The sequence below is a fragment of the Erpetoichthys calabaricus genome, chromosome 16 (genome assembly GCF_900747795.2).
Source record: "Erpetoichthys calabaricus chromosome 16, fErpCal1.3, whole genome shotgun sequence".
NCBI lineage: Eukaryota > Metazoa > Chordata > Cladistia > Polypteriformes > Polypteridae > Erpetoichthys > Erpetoichthys calabaricus.
In genome coordinates, this window is record NC_041409.2 from 103598503 (window position 1) to 103617928 (window position 19426).

Consider the following 19426-nt stretch of genomic DNA (forward strand, 5'->3'; position numbering starts at 1 on the left):
CGAAGAACTTTAGCAAAAATGGCTGATGTTCATAGTGGTGTTTCACAGGGGTCAGTGCTGGGGCCACCACCATTTTTAATACATGTAAATGATTTGGGCAGAAGTATAAGTAACAAGGTGGTTAAGTTTGGAGATGATACCAAGCTATGTGGATTGGCAGATAATTGAGAATCTGTTAAATCATTACAGAGGGACTTGGACAGCATACAGGCTTGGGAAGATTTGTGACAGATGAAGTTTCATATCAGTAAACCGTAAAGTATTACAGATAGGAAGTAAAAATGTTAGGTTTGAATACATAATGGGACAGGTCTGAAAATCGAGAGCGCACCTTATGATAAGCATTTAGGAGTCATAGTGGACTCTAAGCTATCAACTTCCACACAGTGTTCAGAAGCCATTAAGAAGGATAACAGAACGGTAGTTTATATGGTACAGTGTGTAGAGTACAAGTCCAAGGAGGTTATGCTCAAGCTTTATAACACAACGGTGAGACTTCTTCTGGAGACCTGTGTGCCGTTTTGGTCTTCAGGCTACAAAAAGGACATATCAGTGCTAGAAAAGATCCAAAGAAGAGGGATGAGGCTGAGTGCAGGGCTAGAGGGGATGAATAATGAAGAAAGATTGAAAAAGCTGAGCCCTTTTTGTTTACACAAAATAACATTAAGTGGTGACATGACTGAAGTGTTTAAAATTATGAAGGGAATTTGTACAGTGGATCGAGACTTATTTTAAAATGAGTTCATCAAGAGCAAGAGGACACAGCTGGAAAGGGTAAGTGTAAATTTCACATAAACATTAGGAAGTTCTTCTTTACACAGAGAACTATAGACACTTGGAATAAGTGGTAGACAGTAAGACTTTAGAGACTTTCAAAACTAGACTTGATGTTTTTTTTAGAAGAATTAAGTGGACAGGACTGGCAAGCTTTGTTGGGCCGAATGGCCTTTTCTTGTCTACATTGTTCTAATGTTTAGGTGACACTGGTATACTTCATTGTATGGTCTGACATACAACTAAAATGAGAATGTGAGATCTATCACGATAAACCAATCATTTTCCCTTTAGTCAGTGTACCAGGGATTATAGAAATTTTTGTTTATGGATTCAACCTTAGACCTAAGTGTGAGAAACCATATAATGTGAACATTAATAACCAAATAGTCCCTTATGCTTTCAGTATGGAAAGGCAGATTATATGCAGCCATATGTCTAATGGTGACAAGTTTGCTAACAACTGACGGAGGTAGAAATTCCAGATGCTGATCCATGGTAATTAGTCTTGTGAGCAATTAAATCCATGGCATACTGAAGAATGAAACCACTATGAGTGAGCACCTTACCGTGGCTTCAGGCTATCAACAGTGTGACGGATGGTTGGGGCCTTTTCCTAGCCAGGAGGACATCGTAAACGAAGGACCAGGGGAGCAGATGTACACAGGACACTGCCTACCCCGGAGCACTACATGGCAGCCCCGCTGTGGATTCCCGCAGGGCTTTGTAGGAATTGGAGTTTGGCACAGCCCGGTTGGGTTCTGTGGGGGCTGCTAAGGGGAGCTGCAGAGCCTGTACCCTGGGCATCCACCACACCTGGAAAAACTTTCCAGATAATGCTGATGGGCCATCTGAAGTACTCCTAGGTGCAGCATAAAAGGGACCACCTCAATTCACTTGAGGAGGCAGAGTCAGGAGGAAGAGGACAAAGCTTGCCGGAGGAGGAGTGGAGGCAGAAGAGACAGAAGAGAAGACAACGACAAGACATTGCTGTGTGCTTAATACTGTGCATTAGTGAGGAATGAAAAAAAAGTCTTTCCCATGCCTCAGTAAAAGTCATGTGTGTGTGCTAGATTTATGGATTGTGTCTGTTTTTGTGAGGTCTGGGGAGCTGGTGAGCACCCTGGTGGCAAAATGCTCCACTGAATTTATGCATAGCAGGTCTTTCAGCTGCAGTCCTTCAGGACTGAAAGGGCCAACGTAATACAATGTGGAAGTGCTGTGGGCAGAAGTAGATATAACTTAACTATAATGGCCCAGTATGTGTGCTTCTTGCCTTGTACCCAGTGTGGATTGAATAATAACGACACAGGTTTTTTTTTTTTTTTTTTTTTTTTTACTTCAAGAAGTATTGCTTTAGGTTACTCATTACTTTAATCGGACTATGAAACTACCATTACTTTTAACATGTTACCCTACTCAAGAGTGTATTGCAGAGTTCAGCTCTGCACATTCAGCTCATCAACATAAATTCAGCGATTTCTGAAATATTGAGGAAGATTGTTTCAGTAATTCTTTGTGCTTCTTGTCTTACACCTAGTGCTGCTAGGATGATGATAATAATGCAAGTATTTTTCCTTTAATAAAATAAGTATTGCATTAAGTTACTGGTAATGTAAAATGTAATCAGACCACTTAACACATTACTGCTCCCAAGAATGGGTTCCTGAGTTTAGCACTGTTCAGCTTGTCAAGATAAATGTACTGTTTTCTGAAATACCGAGACAGATTGTTTCAGCCAAAAAAAGGAATTATGCAATCACCCGAACATTTGTCTCTGGAAATGTACTTTGTGGATGCTCCTATCCATGGCTGCTATAAGTGTACATGAATGAAATACATGCACAGACTACATAATCCTTAATAGTAACCCGGTTAAGCGTTTACATGGCCACATAATCAGGTCATTTGCAGAGAAAGTTACCTCTGTTGACCAGGTCACTCAGAGGCTCATATCCAAATAACGATTTCCCTAACCAGAATAAGGGTTTACATGGCATTTTAGAAATCAGGTTTCTGTGAATAACCAGGTTATTGAAGAGCATGTAAATACACTGAGGGACATTGGTGTGAAGGTAAAAGAAAACAAAGTATTCCTTACTGTTCAGCTGCCTTTTCGTCCATTTTGGCATAATTCTTCTTGATCAGGTTCCAGAATTTTCTCAATTTTGGTACTTTTTTTAACTCATGCTCAAGCCTTGCCTATTAAAAAAAAATAAAGAAAAAAAGATTCTTGTTAAAGGTGCACTGACAATGCTTTTTGAAGTATAATACAGATGGTGAGCACTTTAATACTAGTACCAATAACCAATGCAGATATAATTATTTTTATTTATAAAGAAGGATGGTAGAATTATAACAATAGAAATATGAAAAGGAAACAAGAACTACAGTAATCCCTCCTCCATCGCGGGGGTTGCGTTCCAGAGCCACCCGCGAAATAAGAAAATCCGCAAAGTAGAAACCATGTGTTTATATGGTTATTTTTATATTGTCATGCTTGGGTCACAGATTTGCGCAGAAACACAGGAGGTTGTAGAGAGACAGGAACGTTATTCAAACACTGCAAACAAACATTTGTCTCTTTTTCAAAAGTTTAAACTGTGCTCCATGACAAGACAGAGATGACAGTTCCGTCTCACAATTAAAAGAATGCAAACATATTTTCCTCTTCAAAGGAGTGCGTGTCAGGAGCAGAGTCTGTCAGAAAGACAGAGGAAAGCAAACAAATCAATAGGGCTGTTTGCTTTTAAGTATGCGAAACACCGCGGCACAAAGCTGTTGAAGGTGGCAGCTCACACCCCCTCCGTCAGGAGCAGGGAGAGAGAGAGAGAGAGAGAGAGAGAGAGAGAAGAGAGAGAGAGAGAGAGAGAGAGAGAGAGAGAGAGACAGAGTTTGTTTTACAATCAAAAATCAATACGTGCCCTTCGAGCTTTTAAGTATGCGAAGCACCGTGCAGCATGTCGTTTCAGGAAGCAGCTGCACAAAAGATAGCAACGTGAAGATAATCTTTCAGCATTTTTAGACGAGCATCCTTATCGTCTAGGTGTGCGAACAGCCCCCCTGCTCAATCCCCCTACGTCAGGATCAGAGAAAGTCAGCGCAAGAGAGACAGAAAAGTAAGCCGGGTAGCTTCTCAGCCATCTGCCAATAGCGTCCCTTGTATGAAATCAACTGGGCAAACCAACTGAGGAAGCATGTACCAAAAATTAAAAGACCCATTGTCCTCAGAAATCCGCGAACCAGCAAAAAATCCGCGACATATATTTAAATATGCTTACATATAAAATCCGCGATGGAGTGAAGCCGCGAAAGGCGAAGCGCGATATAGCGAGGGATTACTGTACTTCCTTCTTACTGATCATCGGCTCAGGCACACTGCAGGATAGTGTCCTGAGGCCATGTTAGTACTTCTTCTTTATCTTCTCTATGGCTGTGTAGCCAAACACAGCTCTATCTCCATCACTAACTGTACTGATCAAACCATCATCATAAAGGTTGATCATCAACAAACAGATGGCTTAAACAGAACAGATTTGCTTTCTGACACAGTGATGCAAGTGAAAATATCTCTCCTAATATCAGCAAAACCAAACAGGCAAGTATAATCATTCCCTCTCTGCTTGGAGGAATGTTAGACTCATTGACTCGCCATCTAATCCTTGCATGTGCGTGAGTTACGAAATGTAAACAAAGGCAAGATGGCATTGACATCTCACAAGGGAGCGAAGCGAGTGCAGAAAAGAAAATACTCAGTGATCAGGAGATCGGGCAAGAGAGTGAGGAACTGGCATCAGCTGATCGGATAGCAGCTGATGCCACCCCTGCTGATTGGCTGCCAGCTGAGCGCATTCGCACAGCCGATGCACCTACAGCAAGGTTCACGTGGGAGGAATACCCAGACATTGATCCGTGGGAGCCAAACTGGCTACCAGACTTCACAAGACAGCATGGCTTGCTGTTGGACACAACAGATTACCATCCGCTGGAATACTTCAGGCTGCTCTCTCCTGATGCTGCTTTTCAGCTACTGTCAGACAAGACAAACAGGTATGCAGAGCAATTTTTTGAATCGCGGGCTGCGCTTGCACCGCATTCTCGTTTTTCAAAGTGGAAACCCATAACAAAAGACGAGATGAAAGGCTTTGTGGCATTACAAATAGAGATGGGACAGAACTGGTGATATAACTTCAGGGAGTATTGGTCCAAACGTGCTTTGTCCCCTGGTGGCTTTGGACAGGTTATGCCATGTGATATTAGGTATGTGCTGCTGCAAAGGTTTACTCACTTCTGTGATAACCAGAAGCAAATCCCAAGGGGTGAGCCAGGCTAGAACGCCATGCATAAAGTTCAGCCCCTGCTTGACATTGTGGAACCAACAGATAAACAATTTTATCAGCCTGGCCGTGATTTGTCTGTGCATGAATCTATGATAAAATACAAGGGATGCCTTTTTTCCGCCAATATATGCCAGACAAGCCCACAAAGTATGGCATAAAGGATTTTGTACTAGCAGAAACAAACACTGGTTTCTGCCTGAAAGTAATTACATATACAGGAAAGTATTTCTTTCAAACAGAGAACTCTCCCTTGACAAGTCAGGTTGTGCTGGAGCTGCTTCAGTGCTATGAACATTTGGGTCATGTTGTGTACATGAACAATTTTTATACATGACCAGAATTGTTCATGGAGCTACAGAGCAGAGGAATTGGAGCTTGTGGCACAGTAAGGGTGAACAGGAGACACAGGCCTTCACAGTTGAAGCCAGACAGGCTGAAGATGAAAAGAGAGGACAATCCGGTTTTCATGCGGGCAGAAAACTTGGTTGCAGTGGCATGGCACGATGGCAAACTGGTGACTTGTCTCTCTACAGTACACACTAACAATATATGTGAGAAAGTTCAGCAAACGACAATTGAAAAGGAAGCACCAGTGCCTCTCTTATTGTAAGCAGTGCAATTTTGCAATGCATGCAATTGGCTGCTTTGAGCAAAATCACACTTTGCAGGACTTTGCTGTGTAACATGTATGTGATATGTATGTGAAATCATATAGCAAGATGCAAGACAGTAACATTTGTCAAAAGTAATTTTTTTTTTTTTGATTTGATATGTTAAACCATTGCTTTGTGTTCTTTTTAAAAAAAAAAAGTTTTTGGAAATATATTCGGCCCTGGGAGAAACAAAAAAAAAAAAAAATTAGCCCTAAAAGAGTTCAATTTAATAAAGCCACCATCACTAATGACCTGAAGTGGGCACATTACATTGAAACTATTGTCAAGATGGGTCACCAACAACTTTACTTTCTTAGATGTCTCCATCTGCTTTCACCAACTAATACAGATGTTCTTTGGAGTCCATCCTCAGAGGATGCACACCATCCTGCTTTGCCACCAGGTGGGCAAAGTATTCTTGAGGGTGGATGTGAAACAAATTCTTGAAAGCTTCATTTACAAACTACCCTGTGTCTAGAAATAATTATCTTTATGATTCAGTAACAAACACCTCTCTTCTCCATTGCACATACCAGTTTCTAAACTGTTACAAAAATCACCCATTTACCAGAACTGTCTTCAAGGGACACAATGGTGGACCCTCCTGGTGACCTAAACAAAATATAAACTAAGGATTTTTAATAAGAAAGGACACTTACAGGTAACAGACACACCCACATAGGAAGGGAGATCAGCTGTTGCACTTGCGATCTGATCAAATCTACCTCCTATAAAAGCAGAGAAAATATTTGAGAGATTCATTTTGAAATATATAAGGCATAAATGCATTAAAATCAAATTAACATTACATAAAACAGTGAACTTGTTGCAGAACTACAGAGCATCCATTTTATTACAGACGTTAAAATCAACTTATAAATTTTCTCTAAAGCAGCCATATCCTGATACTCTTTACTTCAGTCCATCTTCCTCAAGATATGCAATTTTTGAACCAATTCATATCCATTATCAATCATTTTAACTTGCCAAGTGCTAAAACTACGTATTTTCTTCTCCACGCGTGTTGAAGCAGTTCTGCATTATCACCACTGTGATTCATTTCATGCTTAGTAGTCATGATTTTCACATGTATTATTATGACTTCCAAATCACTTTCTCCACTTGCAGTCAAGCATAAGTACGGTACTGACTTTCATGGTACTACCGATAATGCAAAAAAAAAAAAAAAAAAGTACTTTTGGATTTCTGGAAAATTGAAATTGACTTGGTACTGAAATATCAGTTCCTCTGACATACCTACTGTAAATGAGACCCAATGCGTCTAATCTTCTAGTATGGTGCATTATAACAATGATGAATATTTTTCTCATATTTATGTACTGTAGAATACCCAGGGGTGCTGGTCTTTTGGCCTTGTGCCCATACAGGTTTATTTCCTCCAGCATGCAATCAGCAAGTGTTTCATTTTTTCCTCTCCTCTTTAGTCAACTGATCACAGCATCAGACTCTAACTTTCACAATTACATGTATTAGAAATGTAAAAACATTTTATAGAGAACAATAATTTAAAAGTTATGAATAACTCCATTTTTATTTTGTTAATTTACTATGTTCGTTTTCTTTGTAATTCTTACTTTTTCTTATAAAGCACTTTCAGTTACACTTTTTGTGTGAAAACGTGCTACATAATTAAATGCTGTTGTCATTTCTACTGTTAAGTACTTGTTACATAAATTAAGATAATTTAAAAACAGGTGTTTTCATTATTTTGCTCCAAACACTTTTGAATTTTGTTTCAATTAGAGAAAAGCCAAGCAAAATGACACCTTTTATTGGCTAACTAAAAAGATTACAATATGCAAGCTTTCGAGGCAACTCGGGCCCCTTCTTCAGGCACTAACCCTAATTTCAATTAGATAAACTCAAGCATATGATTTGTTTAAACCTAGACTAAAGACCAAATTACTTGATCAAGCATTTTACTAATCTCTTTGTTAGTATATTTTCAGTTTTTATCTATGTATACTTATAAGCCTTGCTTTTATGTTTCATTTATTTCTGTTCTATTATGATTACATGTAAATTGCCTTCTTGCTACTTTTGTCTTTTTACTCATTTTTTATTGATTTTAGATGTTCCTTATATTTTGTCTTCATCTATACTAATTAATAAAAGGCAAAGCCCTCACTGACTGACTGACTGACTGACTGACTGACTGACTGACTGACTGACTGACTGACTCACTCACTCATCACTAAATTGTCCAACTTCCCGTGTAGGTGGAAGGCTAAAATTTGGCAGGCTGATTCCTTATAGCTTACTTACAAAAGTTAGGCAGGTTTCATTTCGAAATTCAACGCGTAATGGTCATAACTGGAACCTCTTTTTTGACAATATACTGTAATGGACGGCAGCTCGATGGCCGTGGGAGGCGGAGTTGAGTGTCACGTCATCACGCCTCCCACGTAATCACGTGAAAAGACTGTGAACGCTGTAGGGAGAAATGAAGGAAGAGCTGCAAACAGCGAAGAACAAAAAATTCATTAAACAATTGAGAAGGGAGCAAAACAATAAGAAGGGAGCAACTGAAGCATACAAGCATCTTCATAAGGGAAACAAAGCACCGTGTAAAACGTAAGTTTAAATTAAGTTTATAGAAACGCTCCCGCTGCGGATTGCAATAACATATTCGCGAGATAAAACTTTAATGAGAAGACACGAGGTATAAACGAACCACACGCCGTAAGCGCAACGTATGGGGCAACAGTTTCAACCCTTCTATGATCTGCTTCTCGCAACTGAAAGACGGCACATGGCGGATGTTAGCCGACTTGCTGACCGCAACATTAGGGGCTTCAACTCTGGCGCTGACGATGGAGATTCGATTCCCGAGAGGGGATGCAGTGAGTGTGTATGCCTGATGAGCCCAGAACTAGGGAGAAACACGTGTCGCATACTCTTTGCATTATTTGAAAGTAAACTATTAAAACCATTCTATGATCAGCTTCTGGGAACAGAAAGAGGGCACGTGGTGCATGTAAGGCGACTTCCTGACCAACCACAAGCGTAACCTGGCAGGTAACCACCCATAAAGTCAGATCGTGATTCAGAAAATGATTGCCAATAATGTAATTACCACAATCTACATACTGTCAAATAAACGAAACACACGCCGTAGTGCGACAGCTGTGAAAAGCGAGGTTCACAAAAAAACAGATCCTTAACAAATTGTTATTGGTATATTTTCGATCCGTTTAAAAAGGTTTACTTTTCTTCTTAAAAAATGAAAAGCAGTACTTCGCCGCAACGAAGCGCGAGAATTTGGCTATATATATCTGCTTCTCGCAATTAAAAGAGGGCACGTGGCGGATTTTAGACGACTTCATGACCAAACATAAGTGTTACCTGCCAGGTAGGGTTACCACTTTTAATACAAAAAAATAAGGGACGCATACTGCAGCGGGTGCCACATCTCAGTGCCAACACTTTGCAGACTCTACTTAAAAGACCCACCCTCTTCACTGGACAGTTAAAAAGACCAATCAAACTAACGATGACATCAAGTATTACCCAATCAAAAGTAGGAAAGGAGGCATCTTCATAAAATGCGTGTGGGATGATTTGCATGAGACGCTGCTTTAAAAAAAATGATAAAAAAAATACGGGACAAATCCCGTCCCGTATTGATTCAAAACAGGACGCGCAATTTCATTCTCAAATGCGGGACGATTCCGTATTTTAAAGGACGGGTGGCAACCCTACGGAGTGCCAGGTAACCACCCATACAATCAGATTGTAATTCAGACTAGGAATGCAATGAATGTAATTACCCCGATCTACATACAAGGCGAAAGTCTTGTAACATTCAAAGATGATGGTTTGGGATAAGTACACCATAGAACATAAAAGAGCTTATGAAGCCTTGAACCGAAAAAAGCAAGATCTCAGAGATCGTAAAAAAAAAAAAAATAGGAGATAATGTCGTTTTACTCGCTGTAGATTTTAGTCAAACATTACCAGTTATTCCACGAGGGAGACCAGCAGATGAACTCAACGCGTGTTTAAAATCCATGCTTCTCCCACGCTCGGTTATATGTCGCGTGTTCTCGGGTAGGTACACCAAAAAATGTATACATTTAAGCATGTAATGGGCAAACAAAAAATGAGGTATACCTGAAGGCACTGCAGTAGTACATAATGTAACTTTACTTCTTAAATGTTAATGTTTTACTGTTTAATAATTTATACGCTTCTTATATGTTGTTCAAATTCTTTTATCAAAATACCAGTGACAGCGCAATGCACGATAACATGGAGTGAATACACCATACGCATCCGCCCACGGCCGCCTTGGTGTGCGCAGATAGGAGTTGATTCTACAATAAAATAAAATAAAGATAAAAAGAGTAATGCAATCATCACCCATAAAGCCGATAGTAGACGTGACGTACTATATGTGTACCAGATTTCAAGTCAATAGGTGAAACGGTTTGCGAGCTACAGGTGATTTAAAATCCTGGACAGACAAACGAATAGCCACGGTAGCAAATTACAGAAGAAGATTTTACTGTTTAATAATTTATATTTATATGAAATGTGCTTCTTATATATTACTTCATATTCTCATATGATAATGAAGTTAATGTTGTTTATATTGATTTCTATGTTATTGAAACTGCATGTATGTGTGTATATGTATGTATATATATATATATATATATATATATATATATATATATATATATATATATATATATATATATATATATATATATGTATATATAAATACTAGCAAAATACCCGCGCTTCGCAGCGGAGAAGTAGTGTGTTAAAGAGGTTATTAAAAAGTAAAGGAAACATTTTAAAAATAACGTAACATGGTTGTCAATGTAATTGTGTTGTCATGTATATGTATATATGTATGTGTATATATATATATATATATATATATATATATATATATATATATATATATATATATATATATATATATATATGTATGTATGTATGTATGTATGTGCTGCGGTGGGTTGGCACCCTGCCCAGGTTTGGTTCCCTGCCTTGTGCCCTGTGTTGGCTGGGATTGGCGCCAGCAGACCCCCGTGACCCTGTGTTCGGATTCAGCGGGTTGGAAAATGGATGGATGGATATATGTATGTGTATATATATATATTATATATATATATATGTATGTGTATATATATATATATATATATATATATATATATATATATATATATATATATATATATATATATATATATATATATATATATATATATATATATATATGACAACACTCATAACAATGACAACACAATTACATTGACAATCATGTTACGTTATTTTTAAAATGTTTCCTTTACTTTTTCATAACCTCTTTAACACACTACTTCTCCGCTGCGAAGCGCGGGTATTTTGCTAGTGTATTATCAATGTACAGCACCTTAGACACTTATGTAAATAAGACAATTAAATTCTCGAATCCTTAAATGTGTTTGAAGAATGTTATGTTACGGAATTAACACTATGGGAAAACACAACAGACCACTTTAACTGTTGTAACTCAATTCATTTAATCCACTAAATACACCATTTAACACCAAGGTTTCTTTTGTAAATCCCATCAAAGCAGCTGCTCCTTAACTTGGCTACCACAAATGAATGGAACAGTGCTAACACAGAGAGCATACACAGCTGTGGGAAAAACAGGATGTTACAAGGTTTCTTCCATTTTTTCCTACAAGGTTTTTTGGAAGTTTTCCTTGTCTTCTTAGGGAGTCAAGGCTGGGGTGGGGCTGTCAAGAGGCAGGGCCTGTTAAAACCCATTGCGGCACTTCCTGTGTGATTTTAGACTATATAAAATACAATACAATACAGTTTATTTTTGTATTTATTTTAAGATAACATACAATAAAGCAACTATATGGACAAGTACAGAATAAACACATTTTTTTGCTTCCTAAAATTCTTCCTTCAGATATTTGCTTGGCGAGTATGGCTGAATCAGTGTACTTACCAAACTATTAAAGCAGTGATCAAGGAAGAGGATTTGAACTGTTTGCTCCTTTAATGAAAAACTTTCACCTTCCTCAGCCAAAGAAGAATTCAGGACACATTTGAAAAAGTAAGGAAAGTGCTCAGGGTTCTTCTTGAAAGTCTGTAAACAAACATGTTGAGAATTGTTACAAACACTTAAGTAAATGTTAAAACTATATATATTTTTTTTAAATAAATGGAAATAGTGTGACAATGTCAGCCATCTAATGTCTTGAGAAATGTGCCCGCTTCTAGTTCAGACTGTGACTTGAAAGCAACAGACGGAAAAAGATGAAGAAAGAGGCTGGAGAGATGCAAGGAGAAGAATAGGTGAAGGTACTTATCTCTAATTTATTTTTTCCCCACCTTTTGCGCACTTATGTAAGACAGACAGAAATTTCACGGTTGGCCCAAATGAGAACCAGGCTGGAGAGTTCATGGGTCTAATGCAGGTCGCAGTTGGAGTGGTGTTCTTCTCTAGTTTATCCTCCTGCACCTCAAAATATCCTAAGCGGACTAAGAGTAATTACGGGACTGTGTGTCAGTATGGCTTCCAGAGAACAGCACAGTTAAAACTGCCTTGTGCTCTACATTGGCAGGACCATGAAGTTGGTTAACTCAGACTAATAATGGACAAATGTTGTGTTTGACCAGACACGGCTTTCATCATTTCTAAGAAAACATAAGTATACATTGAGAGAGAAATATCTTACCTCCCAGGCTGGGACATTTTCCCTAAACTTCTCATTAACCATACAGCAAATAGACATTAAATATGCAGCACTGGATACTTTGGGGGTGTAATTAACCCACAGGTAATTCTCCAGATATTGACTAAAAAGAAATAAAAAATAATTTGTAACAGAAATTGTCATAATCAGTGCAGAAAATTAAAAAAACTACTACAGAACTTCTGCAGTCTTTGTTCCATTTGTGTACGAAACATACCTGAACTCAAGCAGCATAATTTTCTTGATAGCAAACCTTAAAAAAGAAGGGAGAGAGCATTGTTAAAAGAAGGAATAACAGCAGAAAGATGAGTAGAGCGCTATTAGACGTCCCCTTCTTACTTGGACTTGACAATTTCTTGCTGATATACATCTTCAATCACCTGTAACAAGAAACACAATGTATTATTGCACAATTAGCGGACATCTGCTCGAGTGCATTTAATGGAAGGGATGCAGTACAAGACTGCCTATAGCAATCCCACTTCAAGGCCTACCATAAATGCTTTCCTATTCTGGTTATTCCATTCTTTTAAATTGTGAGCTCTTCTTTAGGTTAACTGGCTGCCTTTTGGTTGATGTAATTACAAATAATATTTGAAAACAGTACCGAAATTATAGAAACTTATATGCAAATAGCATTACCAGTTGTTCTCACCAACTGAAGACTCTGACCATGCCTTCTAATAACAGGAATTCCTTTGTATAAGTTGGTTATTTTAATTAACTAAAAAAGAAAAAGCTGTAGGTACAATACAGTATATCCAATATGGAAATGAATAGCAAGATGCTGTACCTTTCTATCAAATGGCAATTTCTTCTTAACATGGGGAGCCCAATATTTATTTGCCAGCTACAAAGAAAGAATGACAGGACTTAATACTTATAAAACTGCAATAATAAATCCTGGTTTATACTTCAGTGTGTTTACATGCCAACCCTTAATCAGCTTTAGGTGAGTAAAACAGTTGAAGCAGAAACCTGGTTTCTTAAAACTCATTTACACATGTAAGTAATCTTCTGAAGTTCTCCTTTGGCAAAACACTCTGACATCAGTTAACTGCGCAAAAAAAAAAAAAAAAAAAAAAAAGTTAAGCATCACCATCTGCCACGGTAAATCGGAAAACAAGTATGAAGCTTGTGATATAAAAATGTGTTTAGTTAAATTGACACTTTATTAATATGTTTCTGTTACAATTTTTTCTGTTTGTTCTGTTCTGTAAAGCAGCAGCACACCGGTACACGTGCTTCTTGTTATCATCCCAGCAGCTCTGGATGTAAGACAACGCAGGTACTTTTCCCTCAATAAAATAACCATTGCATTAGATTAAAGGTAACTTTAAAAAGTAATCAGACCACTTAACACATTACTGCTCCTGAGAATATTTTGTTGAGTTTAGAACTGTACATTCAGGTCTTTAACATAAATTTAGAGATATCTGAAATATCGAGACAGATTATTTCAATCAGGAGAACAAATAATGCCATCACCCAAGCATTTGCCTCCGGAAATTGTTCTTGTGGACACCTTAACTTGTGGCTGCTGAAAATGTGTGTGAACCAAACACATGTGCAGGATGACAGAGTGCAATGTACATGCACAGACATCAAAATCCTTAACTGTAACCCGGTTAACAGTTTACATGGCCACATAATCATATTATTCCTGAAGAAATCTGCATCTGTTAATATGGTTTATCAAAATGGAATAAGGCCTTAACATCAATTTTAGAAACCAGGTTTCTGTAAATAACCATGTTATTAAAGTACAAGTAAACACACTGCTTGATGCGCCCACACTAGTTGTGAGGGTAAGAAAAAAGACGGCAAATGCAGTGACACGGATTGGGTTTTCACCGCATGCTATGTATGTGCAATATCGGCACATTGCCATGTACCCTAAATGGTGAAATTCAAGAAAAGGCTGGTTACATGGGTGCCAGAATGATGAATAAAGGGCTGACTATGAAGCAACAGGTGAACAGTGAGCAAGGAAAATATACAAAAATATGAGAAGTGCATCTCTTCATCATGTACATCACTCATTAGAGAGAATATATATTCTCCCTGACTTTGCTGCTCTTGTTTTAATGGGTCTGCCCGAGCACAAACATACACTAGTGAGCAATATATAGCGAAATTGGCCAAAAAGTCTGTAAAGCAAGTAAGAGAAACAGTACTGTTAGTTGTAAAGCAACTGGGGCAGTGAGGGCAAGAATGTCAGATGTTAACTGTATCCTATCATCATTTACCACAGTATAAAGTAATAATTAACACATACAGGACAAGGCAAATCATTCCATGACTACTTCAACACCAGTTACAAGTGAAAGGAATCATAATTACAAGCAGCCATATGATCAAAATAAATATCAAATAACTTTTTAAACACAGGAAGAACTTTTGCAGTGGATTAAATATGAAGAATATTCTGCAAAGTAGTGACAGCTGCAGGAAGTGGACAGCATCACAAGCACATCAGAGGATGTACTCAGAAACAAGATATAAAATATAAAGGGGCCTTTGTTTTCATTTGTGATGGCTTGAATGTTTCGACAATGCTTTTGTTACACATTTTCAAGGGTTCAGCCTTAGGAAATAGACAATAACCTTTTGAAATCAGAGGGTCAAACTTTATTACAAACAGAGATTTTCTTATGCAGTCACTGAGAGGAATCTCATAAACAAGTAAAATGCTCACCATTAAGAAATATGTACTCTGGGCACCTAACAAGTATACTGGAGGTTTAAAAAAATGCTCCTGCCATTAGCCCAAACATCGCAGAGTGTGAAGATGCTTTTCACGCCCAAAACTCATCTCTAACTAACATGAGGACCATCATATTGGCCCAGGTGTGACAAATTTGAACGCATCTCTATGTATAAATCATCGCCTATGGTCAACTAAAGTTGTATGACACTGTAAAGGAAAGGGATGTCATATACAGATATTGATACTAATTTGATACCAAAGTTCTGAAAACATAATGGTATTAAGCTTTTTAACAGTATTGGTACTACTGAGAAAGTTAGTACTGCACTCGTGCCTGACTGCAATTAAAAACTACATATAAAATGAATTACAGTGGTAATGTAACAGCACTGGATCAACACGTGGTGAAAAGAAAATGTCATGTCTGGAAATGCTTTGCTTCCATGCTGGAGAATTAAAACGTGTGAGTGCAGGGACCGTAGATGCTTTAAAATAAAAAACAAAAAAGCAAAAAGCACACAACATGCTCGCATTACTGCCAGTTTTACCCCATTACATGTTAAATACAAAGACTTATTTGTGCATGTTTTGAGAGCAAAAAAAACATTACTGATCAGATGAGGTGCAACAGTTTAACTTGTATTGTCTCACATATGTAAAAGTAGATGAAAAGATAAGGCAAATATCGAAGCAAGTTTCAAAGAAAGTGTCTGCTTAGCTCGTCTACACCGGCAACTGCTCCTTTTGTTAATACCAAAATAATATATACTTCGTATTTCAGTGCTTGGAAGGCCAAGACACATCTCCCTAATTTTACCACGTGCAGTGTTAAAAACATGAGTAATCAGACAAGCAAAACAGCACACTGCATTGCTAAATCCTATTCTGCAAACACTGAATTTATGTCATTTGGGTTTGAAGGGAAACTAACATTCATTAAAATACCCCATGAAGTGAAAGCACGAGTCATATATTGAATGGTATGTTGAAGCATGTAACACTGTCTCACAGAGAGTACAGGTAATGACAACCCAATCATTCTTTAAATTCTGAATTCATACACAGGCATAAGCAATACCAAAGTCTGATCACACACACATAAGAAACCTTGAAAGTGGCAAAACAAAGGCTGTTACACAAGTTCTGAAATAAAGGATTCATGTAAAACTGACAAGTTTCATTTTAAAGGAACCTACTTGGGACAATTAAAAAAAAAAAATTAGAAACAGATTTAGAAAATAAAGCAACAGGAGTTTCCGTTTCATTTGAAAATGTAATACTTAAAAGATGAGTCAAATTAATTCACTCTTTAGTAGTATTTTTTAACCAGCTTATGATGAAATATAAAGCTTACAATAGCAAACAGATTTAAAGAGTTTATTAAAATTAAAATATCTTGAATCATCTTGGAATGCACTAACAGTACAGTTTTACATTTGTTGTTGCATTGGAGGATTCCCATCTCTGCCACACATTAAAAGACAAGCCTTGCTTTGTATTTTGATATTTATGAATACCAATACTTGTTTCCTGAAATAATGATATAAACTTTAAAAATCATCTGTTTGCTAACAAATTCGCTTTCAAAATGTCAAATGTTTATATTGTGATAGAAGAGTGTTGTGTTATGCACTCATGTACAACAAAACATTTTAAATAAATGTTACTGTAGAATGCTGCACATGATGCCCATCCTGTACATAAAGCTGGTATCTCAGCAGACTATCATATCCATTTATAATTTGTCGACCCCTGCAAACTCTTTAAAGGGGGAAAAATAAGGCAATGAAAGTAATTACCTGAACAGTCTTGTTATTACATGATTTAAATATTTTAAAGAAATACCTGTGTTACAAATTCAGCATTTATTTGAGAAACAGAAGGTGCAAAGGACTTCTTGGTCGGGGTTTGCTTTTCCATGATTTCTATATTTAATTCTAAAAAAGACAAAATTACAGGAATTATCACACAATGCAATTTCTAGTCCCACTTCTATCCCCATGTTGTACCTGTGCAAATGAGCCTCCAAAAACTGAGCCTGACATCTTTACAGTCACCAGACAGATACTGTACATGTGTTTCTTTTTCTTTCCTCTGCTCCCATTAGGGGTCGCCACAGCAGATCATCTTTTTCCAGATCTTCCTGTCCTCGTCATCTTGCTCTGTTACACCCATCACCTTCATGTCCTCTCTCACCACATCCATAAACCTTGGCTTAGGCCTTCCTCTTTTTCTCTTCCCTGGCAGCTCTATCCTTAGCATCCTTTTCCCAATATACTCAGCATCTCTCCGTCTGCACATGTCCAAAACAACGCAATCTCGCCTCTCTGACTTTGTCTCCCAACCATCCAACCTGAGCTGACCCTCTAATGTCCTCATTTCTAATCCTATCCATCCTCGTCACACCCAATGCAAATCTTAGCACCGTTAACTCTGCCACCTCCAGCTCTGTCTCCTGCTTTCTGGCTAGTGCCACCGTCTCCAACCCATATAACACAGCTGCTCTCCCTACCGTCCTGCACACCTTCCCTTTCACTCTTGCTGATACCCGCCTGTCACACATCACTCCCGACACTCTTCTCCATCCATTCCACCCTGCCTGCATTCTCTTTTTCACCTCTCTTCCACAATCCCCATTACTCTGTACTGTTGATCCCAAGTATTTAAACTCATCCACCTTCGCCAACTCTACTCCCTGCACCCTCACCATTCCTCTGACCTCCTTCTCATTCACATATAAGTATTCTGTCTTAGTGGTCCTACTGACCTTCATTCCTCTCCTCTCCTATCCTATCTCCTCCTCTTCAGGGTGTCCTCAACCTGCTCTCTACTCTCGTTACAGATCACAATGTCCCCCAGCCACGGAGGGATGCACAAACCAGTATGTTACTTAGTGAAGATCCCAAGCCTGATTAAATGGGGAAGGTTACATCAGGATGGGTATTCGGAGTAAACGTTTGCCAGATCAATATGCGAGCAATAAGACAGATATACCTGGTATCCCACTTATTTGATGAGCTCTAAATGTGAGCCACTCATCACTTAGCAAAAACGAGCCTTAGAAAGTTAAATCATGTAACATATCATTCCAAAACCAGTAAAATCCAATCTAGTTACCTGTAGAGACATCTGCTTAAACTTAAATTTCCATTTTACCTGTGGTCATCTTTTTCCACAAACTGTGTTTGGTTATCTACAACATGACAAGCCTTTCTAGAATGTGCTTTAAGTGGTCCACTAACACTTATTTTAATTATCTATAGCAACCACTCTCGTTTCTCAGTTTTTGTTAAAAGCGTTTCCAGAAATGTACACACCATAAAGAGTTGTGCCTCACTTGGCTCCTAGTCACTCAGCAGCAGTTCTTTTCATATGGCTGAACTGCTCACCCTGTCTTGTGAGACAGTCGCAGTCCTGCCACACTCCCTCAATCACCACACAGAGCCTGCGATAACAGGTGTGGATGGAAATGCAGTCTGGCCACTAAAAAATTGGCTCAAGGCACCCACTTTACGTGGGGAAATCGTGCCCCGCAGTGCCCGTTCCGTGATTACCAGTCCGGTCTCCTTTATTGTTACTGCCGAGCCAGACTCGGGCTACCTGAACTCCTGCACTGGCCCAGCGGGTCCTTCCCGACCCACCAACAACAGACCAGGCTTTTCCAGGAAAGGCCAATTGTCACATCGTAATCAGGTACGTGCTCTCCAGTGGCCAATCTGAGGACATCATCCTCCACGTTCTCGGCCTGACGACTCGTTCTCGCCGATTTATGGCGGAGTATTAATACTGCGTTCCATGGACATAGCTTCGAGGCTTTAGCGTCAGCATGCTCGATTTGACCCAACATGGTACGAAGCGCCTAAAGTGGAGTCTACACATCAGCATACATACAATTCGAACGTGAAAACACAGCATGTTTTACAACTCTTTACTACGCTAAAACGTAACAGGTTGACTAGATAAAGTCAAGCGTCTAGTTACCGGCTGCCGCTCGAATGCATGGCTTAGCTTCTGAAACTACAGACGCACAGGGTGGAAGCAGCAACATCTCACAAGAGCGACTTACCAGTGCAGGGCTTACTGGACTGATTTTCTTCCCAGGGGTTCGACGTGACTTCACGTCCGTTAACAAAATTAAGTCAAATTACAACTGGCTGCGTGCGTAACAACAACGCGCGTCTTTCCAAAGCTTTAGTGCGCGTGAAAATAATTCCGTCT

At 38.7% G+C, this 19426-nt stretch overlaps 1 protein-coding gene across 2 annotated transcripts in view; it reads right to left on the minus strand.

Moving 5' to 3' along the window:
* Nucleotides 1–19426, minus strand: part of aqr (aquarius intron-binding spliceosomal factor) — an 869120-nt gene extending 849694 nt beyond the window's left edge. For both annotated transcript variants that reach the window (XM_051919988.1, XM_051919987.1), the window contains exons 1-9: nucleotides 19275–19426; nucleotides 17054–17145; nucleotides 13292–13348; nucleotides 12838–12878; nucleotides 12716–12751; nucleotides 12481–12601; nucleotides 11748–11888; nucleotides 6427–6495; nucleotides 2876–2976 (exon numbers count right to left, since the gene is read on the minus strand). In XM_051919988.1, the coding sequence (XP_051775948.1) occupies nucleotides 2876–2976; nucleotides 6427–6495; nucleotides 11748–11888; nucleotides 12481–12601; nucleotides 12716–12751; nucleotides 12838–12878; nucleotides 13292–13348; nucleotides 17054–17128 (641 nt within the window). In that variant the 5' untranslated portion in view covers nucleotides 17129–17145; nucleotides 19275–19426. The remainder of the gene's footprint in view (nucleotides 1–2875; nucleotides 2977–6426; nucleotides 6496–11747; nucleotides 11889–12480; nucleotides 12602–12715; nucleotides 12752–12837; nucleotides 12879–13291; nucleotides 13349–17053; nucleotides 17146–19274) is intronic.